Source organism: Sorex araneus, chromosome 7, assembly GCF_027595985.1.
Source record: "Sorex araneus isolate mSorAra2 chromosome 7, mSorAra2.pri, whole genome shotgun sequence".
Taxonomy (NCBI): Eukaryota; Metazoa; Chordata; class Mammalia; order Eulipotyphla; family Soricidae; genus Sorex; species Sorex araneus.
In genome coordinates, this window is record NC_073308.1 from 64612460 (window position 1) to 64624782 (window position 12323).

At 45.5% G+C, this 12323-nt stretch overlaps 1 protein-coding gene across 3 annotated transcripts in view; it reads left to right on the top strand.

Moving 5' to 3' along the window:
* Positions 1–12323, top strand: part of SLC10A7 (solute carrier family 10 member 7) — a 202711-nt gene that overhangs the window by 30318 nt on the left and 160070 nt on the right. Inside the window, exon 5 of one of the 3 annotated variants that reach the window (XM_055144944.1) lies at positions 3187–3498. The exons of the other annotated variants lie outside the window; for them this stretch is intronic. Coding sequence (XP_055000919.1) covers positions 3187–3201 — 15 coding nt within the window. The 3' untranslated portion in view covers positions 3202–3498. Of the gene's footprint in view, positions 1–3186; positions 3499–12323 lie in introns of those variants that run through there. 3 annotated transcript variants of the gene reach the window in all.

The window sequence follows — 12323 nt, forward strand, 5'->3', positions numbered from 1 at the left end:
GCTCCTTGGGTGCCTTCCCTTTGCCCCTTGCTGCCCTCTCCCAACCCCCCTCACACACACACACTCACAATCACCTCAGATTTGCTGAGGAGAAAACTAAAGAAGACTGTGATGGTGCTGTCCTGGGTCACTTCATCGGCTGTGGGGTTCCCATTTCCTGTGTGTACTGCCCCTGTGGGGGTCATCTCTTCTTGGGGCATTTCCTACCACACCATGTATGCGTCTAAAAATCAAAAACTCAAAAATATCAAAAATAGATATTTTCCAATTTAAGAAGCTGGAGCCTGGCGGGTTTTGTTTTTTCTTCTATTTTGGTTACTGGTCTTTATTTATTGTACTTTCTGTATTCATAGATTGCTTTTTATTACCTTCTCTTTCCTGATCAATTTTTTCCCTCCTTCATCTTTCAGTTCTTAATTCCGTTTCAACTTCTGTCTATAGCTTCCTAGGAGGGGTTCTGATTTGAAATGAGAACTAAGTTGTAAGGACAGTTATAATCACTTCTGAAGACTTTTTAATAACTAAAGGCATAATGATTTACTACTTGAGTACCTATTGAGATGGAAAACATCTTCAAACTTTTTATGATATAGTTATGTGCAGAATGAAAATGATTTCAAAATAATCCAAGTTGATGTCATTGGAATATGATAATTCTTATTTTAAGAATTGCATTTTCATTTTTCTTAAAAAAAAGTACTTGGGAGTTAGGTGTAGATCTTAAATGTTTCTTTTAAAGATATAATGGGTTGAAAGACCTTTAAAGCTAGCTAACCTTTTGTTTGTTAAATTTCTTTAGTGATTAAGTTCTTTTTTCTTTTTTTAGCAAAAATAATTTTACTGAAAGAAATTCATTCAGAGAAATGTGGGGGGGAGAGAGTGAAGAAGAGAGAGATACGTGTTAAGAGAGAACAGAGTTCTCCAGAGTGGAAGAGCTTTATGTTCTATTTATCCTCAGCGGAGGTTCTGGCTAATAGGTGATTAATGTTTAGATGGCTATATTTCGACTCGAGTGGCCTGAGACTGAGCCTGCAAAGTGATAGGATTAGATTTTTTGAAGACCAGAGGCACTTTCTTTTTTTCTTTTTTTAAAATTTTATTGAATCACTGTGAGATAGTTACAAGCTTTCCTGTTTGGGTTACAATCACACAATGGTTAAACACCCATCCCTCCACCAGTGCACATTCCCCACCACCAATATCCTGGATATACCCCCCTTTCCCATACTCCCCCTGCCTCCATGGCAGACAAGATTCCCCATACTCTCTCTCTCCTTTTGGGCATTATGGCTTGCAACACAGACACTGAGAGGTCATCATGTTTGGTCCATTATCTACTTTGGGCACACATCTCCCATCCCAACTGGTTCCTCCAGACATCATTTTCTTAGTGATCCCTTCTCTATTCCATCTGCCTTCTCCCCTCTGCTCATGAAGCAGGCTTCCAGCTATGGGGCAGTCCCTCTGGCCCTCATATCTACCATCCTTGGGTGTTAGCACTTTCCCCATTGCTTTCAGAGAGGGCTGTCTGGAAGGAAAGTTGTGTGTGGGCCCAAAAATATGATCAGTCCTTGGATTCCTTATGACTTCCAACTCTACTGTTAAAAGAGCAAGAGTTTTTAAAATGAAGTAATTGAAAATTAAGTCATGTCATTGATTGCACCTAGCACGGGTACTCGGTAGATGAGAAATGTTTTACGTGGAGAACTGTTTCTTTTTTTCAAGTGTGAGTTCTTCATTCGATTCAATAGGAAGCGAAACTACAGCTGACAGGCAATCGGGTCCCTGAAAATAATGTTTGGGAAGCTGGGTTTCCTGAAGATGTGAAGCTCAGTTGTTTTAGCCTGGGGATTTTGCCTAGGGAAAAAAAAAAAAAAGTATGTGCCTCAACAGCTGAAGGGCTATTTGGGAGGAAACAAAGTAAAATGGCATCTGCTTTAAGGTATAATTTTGATATCTCATACTTAATCTTCTCCTTGGCAGAAATGTCAAAATAGACTAGTTATGAACCATTGTGGAGTATCTACCGCATGACGGAATTGAACTGGGGTAGATAAAGTCCTTAAGGATCCAGTCGTTTTCGATGGGGAGGAAAGGGTTCTTTTTCGGTTATTCTCTGGAGGAAAGGGGGTGCTCGGGGAGAATCAGAATGAAGAGGTAAAGTATTTCAAACACCAGCCTCCAGAGATGCTGCAGGGCAGCCGTGAGACGGGGCACGCCGTACCTGCACATAAATACGATTGGGTTGAATTCATAGCGCTTCCTACAGCTGTTGACTCCCACTTAGAACCTGAAAGAGCATTTCTTTCCCTCATATTTAATTCTTGCATTTTTTAATTTTAACCTCAGCCCAAACGGAATCGTTTCTGCTGGGTATGATACTCTGACTCTGTCCCTTCTCTGCCATCCTTCAGAGACCAAATTATTCTTGCGGCAGAGTTGCTGTTTAAACTTCAGATCAAGTTCTTACTAATGGACTAGTTCGATTTAGATTTTATGCGACTGCTTTTCTCTTGTCTTCCCTAGCATAGATGCAAACCACTTGAAGAATTAAAATGGTAGAAATCTAGGCTACCATTTATCCTGGTACCACATGGCTGTTGTTTATTGTTCTTTAATTAAAAAAAATTAAGTTTCTGTATTTAATGACTCAGAAGATATATTACATTTTGTCAACATGTAAGAATGTGTGAAGAATAAAAAGCCTTTAGAATTCCCTAAAGATCAAGAAGGGGATGTGTATAATCTTGCTTTTTAACACATATAGAAGCATTAATATTTATTATTAAGTTTCACTGTCACTATCATCCTGTTACGCATCGATTTGCTTGAGCAGGCACCAGTAACATGTCTCCATTGTGAGACTTGTTACTGTTTTTGGCATAGCGAATATGCCACGGGTAGCTTGCCAGGCTCTGCTGTGTGGGTGAGATACTCTTGGTAGCTTGCTGGGCTCTCTGAGAGGGGTAGAGGAATTGAACCCCAGGTTGGCCACGTGCAAGGTAAATGCTCTACCCACTGTGCTATCGCTCCAGCCCTTATTATTAAGTTTAGTATTTGTATTTATACTTCCATCAATATATATATTACAGCCTATTGTATAGAGAGCATTAAATAACCCAGGATTACTCAAAGAAGAAAACAAATTTTAGGGCTTTTTTTCTCTTCTGTTTGAATTTTCTGCAGATTGTTTGGTCATAAGCAAGCAAATTTGTTTGGAATGAGGACATTTGGTTTACTTAAAACCCTGTCTTGTATGTATGGAAGTAATTCAAACAACCGGCAAACTGCTGAATGGTCACCATCATCTGTTAATGTAATGCACAAACTATTAATGCCTTGGTGTCAGAGGCACCTGCGCTGTGAAAATCAGCTCCACAGGCAGGTAGGGCCCCAGATACCTAATTCCTACTTAATTATTAGACTGTACATGAAATATATTGGGTTGCTCAACTTAAAAAATAGTATTTGTTTCCCAACATTTAAAATTCATGGAAATGTTAGACCAGTGTACTTCTGTTTTACCAGAAGATTCATTTCTTATTAAAATGGCATTCAACCCCCCAAAACAGAGTGTTTCCAGAAACTTATTTTTTTTTTAGAACAAATTCTGGATGAGTAGAGACTGTTTCCCTCACCAAAATAATCTGTAGCCTCATGCTCTTTGAAATGGTGCTCTTTGGAGTCCTTCTAAAGGCACTCCCCCATGGTACAGGGAATGTCCTTTTCTTTCTTTGTAACCTTTAAAAGGGGAAATTACATCAAAAACGCAGAGCTCTGCACTCAGCGACTGAAGTCACCCCAAGCATGTGTTTGTGCAGTTTTAGAGATGGTCTTGTGACAGATAGATATGCTATCTCTAGTTTATGGTGTATACACCCCCCACAACACACACAAACACATACACACACACACACGCAAACACATACACACCCACTCACACACTCATTTTTAAAAAATATTTTTAATTTTAATTTTTAATTTTATAAGGTAGTTCACAATATTTGATTACATTTAATATCAAACACCAATCCCACCACCATGACTGCTTCCCACCACCATATTTGGGATGTTTCCATCCCGAGCCCCATTCCCTGCCCCAAAGCACAACCAAAATAATATATTTTGTGTTGTCTGTTATGAAAAGCCACTGAAAATGCTGCAAAAAAGTATCCAGAGGAAACAGCGTGAAGAGTGTTCTGTTTTGGCAGGGGCCATGAAAACATTCTTTAGGATATCACTAACATGTTGTTAAAGGCTGAGTGATGGGAGCTTTCATATATATATATATGTATACATACATATATATATGTATACATACATATATATGTATACATACATATATATATCTGAAAATATGTATATATTCATATGTATAGGGGTATATATATATTTCCCTCTGATTGGTTGCTTACTGTCTGAACCCCATCAAATGTGGTGCGGTCCTCTTGGGTAATGGGTAGGAAGTGTCTTATGGACACACACTCACTTTTAACCTCATGCTCGGAGTGTTGTGACCAGAAGGAAAATCACCCACAGCCGAGGCCTGAGCAGAGTTCAGGTCAGACCTGGGTTCCGAGGGGCCCACAGTGAAAGAGCAGCCACCCGGGCCAGGGACAGCCTTCCACACCTGTGAGATGGAAAGACCGCTTCGTCGACTCTCTTGCGACTCTCTGCATCAACCAGTTGTCAGCATCCCGCCCTCTCGACAGGCGGGAGTCACCGCACACAAACCGTCTCTCAGTTGGGCACGGACTTGGATGGCCGTGAAAAACACTCTATTCTGAGAAGCGAGTGATGCAGGACACCCCGCCCCCAGCCCCTTGAGGAAATAGTTTGGGCTTCCCGAGGGCCACCTCCACTGCCCGGTCCTGCAGGCCCTCCATATAGCCACCCTGGTCACCCAGCTCTCAGCTGGGAACAGCCTGGGCCTTCGCCCCTGGCCGAGCGGCCTGCTGTCTCTTCTCTGCCCACTGCTGCGGCCCGGCCCAGAGTCGCATCAATTTTTGAAAGTTAAAAGGCAATAAGTCAATTCCCTGGAAATGATGCCGCCACGGAGATGCCATTCGGGAAGCAGGAAGTGCACCGGGCACAGTAAGCAGACACGGAGGGCTGGATTCCTGTCTTTTGTAGGAAGGTAATTGGGCCCCAACCACTTGGCAGGAGCCCGTGCATGGAGCCGGCTGTAGCTGCCACAGGTTGATGGGCAGGTGACCAGGCTGCTTCCGCTGGCGGCCCGGGAGGCCCGGCCTAATATGCTGTCTGCCCTGAGGGCCTGTGGGAACACAGTTGGATTATTATGTTAATGCATGAGCCTGCTGCCCTCTTCCTCTCCCAGCTGGGTTCCCTGTTGTTAGAAACTGCTTTGCACTGACAGTGGAGTAATATGCTTCATGATTGAAAGGGCAAAGGGGCTTGGAAGGGAGAGGGGGAGAAAAAATAAAAAAGAATAGGCCTGTGCAGATATGCAGATGAGAGGGAATCCGCAGGAAGGTTTCCCTTCCAGTGCCATGCAGAGAGAAAGTTGAGAAAGTTCTAGTTTTCTCCAGGTGCTGTGTGTCCAGGCTGGATCTCCTGCGCGCCCTCCCCCTCCCCCCACCCCACCCCGTACTGGGCAGTGCCACCCCAGCTAGCTCTTGCTCCCAAGAGCTTGTCCCCCACTCAGAAGTACTGGTTGGTGTGCAGCAGTGAGGCCTTTGGGGGGCCTTTATGGCCCTCGAACCCAAGGCCTCATCCCATCCCATTGTGTTTAGGGGAATGTGTTTTCTTTTCTTTCTTTTTTTTTTTTTTTTGCTTTTTGGGTCACACCCGGCAATGCACAGAGGTTACTCCTGGCTCTGCACTCAGGAATCACCCCTGGCGGTGCTCAGGGGACCACATGGGATGCTGGGATTTGAATCCAGGTCAGCCACATGCAAGGCAAACGCCCTACCTGCTGTGCTATCTCTCCAGCCCCCCAATTGGGGGGATGTGTTTTCTTAAAGGATGCCAAAGGGTTTGTTGGTGTTGGCCTCACTTTCATTTATTGGGTGCAAGCTTCGGAATACTGCGTAAGCCTGTCTTTGGGGGTGGGGGGCTTGTAGGTCGAGGCGAGGCCGTGGTCGCAGTGGGTGGAGGAGGGTGGGATCACCATGGGTCAGACTTTGTTTTCCATGAAGGTTTTTAACTTCGACGCCCTCGCAGAGCAAAAGAGGGAGTGTGGCCGGAGTGTGGCCTTTGTTATCTGCAGATCCATCAGTCCTTGCTCCAGTGCCCGCTACATTCTGATTTCTATTTATTTCCTGACGGGGGACTTGGAGGCCACACCCAGCTGACTCGGCTCTGTGCTCAACCCTGGGAGGGGCTAGGCTTGAACCTGTGTCGGCCGAATGCCGACCCGCTGTGCTACATCTCCTGTCCTCTTTCTCTCTGAACGTTAGACCTCCGGGGTCTAATTTTAGATGAATCATGTTCCCTCTCATCTACCTCAGCTATAAAATGGGCAAATTTTATAGATATTTAAAATATTTTAGATGAGAGAATAATGACCATAGACCACTTAGCCTGACATTCATCTATTGAGTATTCATGAATGCTTGCCATAATTATACTTAATTATCATTTGTTAAATGAGCAGTTTTACATGTGAGGGATTAACTATGTTTTCAGTGGATTTCAGTGATTGAGGATTTTCTCTCTTTTCCTCTCCATCTGAGATTCCCAAATTTATTTTTTCCTACTATCCCCTTTTCGTGGAAAAAAAAAAATCACTCAGTACTTCTTTTTTATTTGTTTGGTTTTGGACCCCCCTGGCTGTGCTCGGGGGTTACAGCGAGAGTGGGCTATAGGCTGGGGGGTCTCAGGGGCACCCATAAATTCACATGGAGCTGAACCCTTGATGCAGGCTTCCAATGTGACTGAAATAAAGATTCCTGACTGAGGAAGAGATAGGGAGGCTGTTTCCATCGTTCCCTAACCGGACGGGTTTTCTGGTTTCTAATACTGAATGCAGCGCCTGATTTCCTTGATCCAGCTTCACCTGGAGCCATCTCCCTGTCGCAGTCGCTTGTGCCTTGTAATTAGTGAGCACTGCACCCCTCCATGTGATGGCGGGTGAAGAGGACGACAGATACTGGGTGCTTGGCACAGCAGGCAGGACGGGGAAATGGTGGGAAAGAGTAGACCCGGGATATTGGTGTTGGGGATTGTGCACTGGTGGAGGGATGGGTGTTTGGTCATTGTGAGATTGTAACCCAAACAGGAAAGCTTGGAACTATCTTATGGTGATTCAATAAAATTTAAAAAAAAAAAATAAAATAAAATAAAATAAGGTGGGCATTGGCCTTAGGGTCTCAGCAGGTCCTGGCAGACCAGCCTGCTTTCTTATGCTCTGCAGACTTACGGGGGGAGCCGCAGAGAGATTCTCAAGGTCTGTAAATGCAGAAAGTCTGGGTCGAATATAGACCTCCATAGGCCAATGGAGTGGTCACCATATAACTGCTGCAAAAAGAATACGCCTGACTCTTTCTAATCGCCCGATACTCCAGAGAAAGCATTGCCTAAGTCTGAGTGAGATGCCTCCTGGGGGTCAATATAGGGGAGTAGACTCAAATCTGAAAAGGAAAGAGTGCACTTGACTTTACATATTGTGTATGGGGGGAGAAATACGTTCTAAGCAGTTCTTCTCTATCATTGTAACAGAGTTCTTTCGTCACTTGTATTTATATCATCTCTTTAGTTACATAGATGGTATCTGTGCGTGTATATTTGTGTATGCATGATATATGAGCATGCCTGAATAGATGTTTACACAATTATACACACTACAACTGTAGCTATATATTATTATATATGCACCTGGCTTTATTTCAGAATCTGATATATTCTTAGAAATATTTCCAGAGGAGCTCTGTTCAAGCACATGCCTTACAAATAGAATTTTAGCCAGTGCATTCAATTTAAGCAATAATTATTAAGTTGGGAAAATTTTGAAGACAAGAATTGGGGGGGAAATAAGACCAGTAGCTGGATAGAGAAATAGTCAAGGTACCATATTTTTGTTGTTGTTGTTGGGCTGGAGCGATAGCATAGCAGGTAGGGTATTTGCCTTGCATGCAGCCGACCCGGTTTGATTCCTCTGTCCATCTCGGAGAGCCCAGCAATCTACCAAGAGTATCCCGCCTGCATGGCAGAGCCTGGCAAGCTTCCCATGGTGTATTCGATATGCCAAAAACAGTAACAACAAGTCTCACAATGGAGACCTTACTGGTGCCCACTCGAGCAAATCGACGAACAATAGGATGACAGTGATGACAGTGATACAGTGATACAGTTGTTGTCGTGCTGGGAATTGAATCCAGGGCCTCATACATATAAGGCAAAAGTGCTGTATAACTGCATGGCCTCTTCACACCTTTTAATAAACCTTTTCCCACCAACCGGAAGTGGAGCTCACAAGCACTGTCTCTTGCAGAGCACACTTACAGATTTCCTTTAGACGCTGCCTTTGTGAAAGGAAAGAAGCCCTTTGCAGAGTAAGTAAGAAGCACTGTGTTGAGGCTGGAGAGAGAGCTCAGTGGGTGAAGCGCTTTCCTTGCAAGCAGGCCTGGTTCCGGGCACCCCGTAAGCTCCCACTGAACCTGCCAAAGGTGATTTGTAAGCAGAGAGTAAGGTGTGGGCACAGCTAGATGTGGCCCCTAAACGAAACAAAACGAAACAGAAATGTTGTTTTAAAAGCAGTCTGATTTTAAATAAAATCTCTGTGGGCTCTTTGGTTTTAGTGAACATGTGTGAGATACCTGTGTTTTAATTTTTATTTATTGTTAATGAGTCGCCCTGGATTTAATCTGGTACTACTTTATCGGATCAAGTGTCCTTGAGGTCAGGAGTCACAGCTAGTGTTTTTTAGAGTGTATTTCTCAGTTCCTTCGGAGCAGTCGGAATTCACCAAATGCTGTCTACCGATCAACCGGATGATTTTCCTGACAACACTCAGTTTTAAGTTTATGGATCCCACTGTTCCTTATTCTCGCTTATGTTTTCTTGGCGTTTGCTCTCGAGAAGGATTACGTATGTGGTTTGGGAGCAGCTCTGTGAGGCTGATGACAAAGTGAATTTCTAACTTCTGTGACCCCGTGGGATCCCGGCATCTCTGCTGCCTGGCGACCTTCTCTGCCCTTGCAGCGTTTCTTGGTACCTCCCTGGGCTTTTATTGGTAAGAACTCCAGAAAGGCCGGGCCTGGAGAAAAGGGGACAGGTCCTGTCCCGTGGGGCTGGTTTCTGTCCTCTCTCCAGGGACTGCTGCCTTTCTGCTTGTACTCATTCATCCTGGGCTTTCAGGAACTGTTTGGAACACCCTACGTGGCTGTTGGCTTTCTAATCCCAGACATAATTAGAAGTGCTAGGATCCATTTCATTATAAAGGACCTTTCCCCCACCAAAGGTGGTAAAAGACAATGTGTTGAGTATTTTCCTGCATCACAGATCCCTACTGTTGTAACAGGTTGCAAGTCTAAAATCACATGGAATTATTTGATAAAAATTCAAATCCTTTTTGTAGGTATTTTATTATTTATTTATTTATTTATTTTGCTTTTTGGGTCACACCCAGTGATGCTCAGGGGTTACTCCTGGCTCTGCACTTAGGAATTATGCCTGGCAGTGCTTGGGGGACCATATGGGATGCCGGGGATTGAACCCAGGTCGGCCGCATGCAAGGCAAACGCCCTACCCGCTGTGCTATCGCTCCGGCCCCCTTTTGTAGGTATTTTAAAATGTATTTTAAAAATTAGTTTTTATTTACTGGTCACTGGTTCACAGTACTATAGAATTTCCAGAGTAGAGCTTGTGCGTATGTCTCTACTGACAATCAAAGTTCTGGTTATACTAAGGTATCATAATGATCTCTCCTACCCATTCCTCAGCCCTCTTCCTTCCCCCTCTATACACCAGCTATTTTTCATAGAGCCTGAGTTATTTCTGTCATAAGCGCTGGTTTTTTTGTTGGTTTGTGCTTTTACTTTTGGGCCCCAGTGGTGGTACTCAGGGTTTACTCATGACTCTGCCCAGGGATCAGCCCCGGCAGGGTCTGTCTGTCCCGGCTGCAGTGCTGGGCCCAGCTTCTCTGGGCAGTATTCGAGGCAACAGCCGTGACCCCCGACCTCTCTCTCTGGCCCCCTCAGCACTCTACTTTTTAAATCTGATACTCCAAATTTCATCATTCTTTCCATCTTTAAATGTTTGTCTCTGTTTCTCCCAAATCTACAAAAATGTTACCTCTGTTTCTGGATTCTTCATTTTGCAAGTTGCTGAGGAATTATTCTTGCCACTTGGTAATGTGATGTTCTGTTTGGTGGTTCAGTTTAGTTTTGTTTTCTCGTGTGTGTACAGGGGGGACGGGCACACCAGGGGCACTTGTAGGCACGGGGGCCACGTTGGGCAGTACTTACTTAACCCAGAAGTGTGGGCCTGGTGGCTTGGTGCTGCTCAGATTTGACAGTGCTCGGGGTCACCAGGGTAGCACCGACCCTGGACTTGGGCTCGGGCCCTCGTGTATAAAAGCCTTGAGTTGTGTCTCTTTGCGCTTTTTCCTGGACCCTAGTGTGTTGTCACTGATGACGGTATAGTTGTCCATATTTATTCAGCACTTACTATGCCAGTGGTTTACCTGAATGGTTTTAATTCACTCTCACAAAATGCTTGTAAGTCAGTATCAACGTGAGACCCATTTTTGAGATGTGGAAGCTGAGCTTTGAAATGGCTCCATTCGTTGTGGTTATTGGACTGGAGTGATAGCACAGCAGGTAGGGCCTTTGCCTTGCACGTGGCCGACCCGGGTTCAATTCCTCCGTCCCTCTCAGAGAGCACAACAGCAAGCTACCGAGAGTATCTCGCCTGCACGGCAGAGCCTGGCAAGCTCCCCGTGGCATATTTGATATGCCAAAAACAGTAACAACAAGTATTACAATGGAGACATTACTGGTGCTCCCTCAAGCAAATCGATGAACAACGGAACGACAGTGCTACAAGTGCTACAGTTGTGGTTATCTAGCCTGGGGGCTTTGTCCTCACCTGTGTAAGCTGACTCGAGACCCCTCTGGCGCCTCCATGTCTCAGGGCTGTCGCCGTTAATGTGTCCACGCTACTGTGTACCCCAGTGACTCACAGTTGAGTGTTGCATCATTTACACTAATACAGCCCCGTTTCCACAGGTCAGTCTCCATGCTGAGAACAGCCCTCGTTGCCTGACTCTGGTGTGGGGGTTCCAGTGTTAGAGATTAGGTATGTGTCGGCACATTAGAGATACTCGTGCTGCATTGGTTTAAGAGGATGGATCATGAAAAAAAGACAAAAAAAAGAAAAAAAAAAACAACAACCCTAAAAATCCAAGGGGTTGCTGGGTAGCAGTCAGGCACCTTTGCCTTGGCTCATAGAGACTTTCTCAAAGGAAGAAGGAAGCACAGGAAGGAAAGAGGGCGAGTGGAAGTGTATCCTTGGGCTAGTTAAAGGTCAGCAGCGAGAATTGTGCGAACTGTGGGTCCGTCACAGACTCTGAAGGGGGGGAAAGGCAGAAGTTGAACATGTATTTGTTCCCGTCAAGATAAGCCCACGTTGGGGTGAGCCAGCCTCTCAGTACACAGAGCCCCGGGCAGAGCCGCCCGAGGGAGATGGGGCACCTGACCTTCAGGGCTGACCTTCCTGGGCTGCCGTCCAGGGACCCAGGAGCCAGCCCCTGAATCTGGCTGTCAACAAGCTCTTGATTTCTGTGTCCAGGGGATGAAACTTCCCAAAGCGTCTCAGCCTCTCGCCTCACCGAAGAGGCTCACAAAATGCTTGTAAGTCAGTATCAACATGAGACCCTTGCTTCTGTGATCCCCTGCGCCCCAGGGTCCTGCTGGAGAAGGGTAGATTTCCAGGGAAAATGGGAAACTGAGTCCCGGTCCTTTGTCCTTCCTCCCGAGGTCTGCCAGAGCCTTCCCCTTCGGTGCTGGAAGGAGGGGTCAAGTGGTCCCCGACCCTCCGGACCTGGCCCGCAGGTTCAGCTGTGCTCTTCCCTCTAAACTCTCCCTCTGGTCTCTTCTCTCCTAATCTTTGTTCGTGTTTTCCAGTCCGGGGACTGCCCAGCAGTGCTCAGGACGTACTCCTGGCTCTGTGCTCAGGGATCACCCCTGGCGGGGTTGGAGGGACCCCGTGTGGTGCTGGGGAAGGGGACCCCTGCTCCTGTGCCTCTGTTTTCAAACTCTGTGAGCCATGGATCTGGGGGAGAAATGAAATTCCGCCTGGTTCCTAACCCTCTTGGAAAGCGCTTTCCAAGCAGGGAGAGAGCGGACTAAACAGCCGCCAAG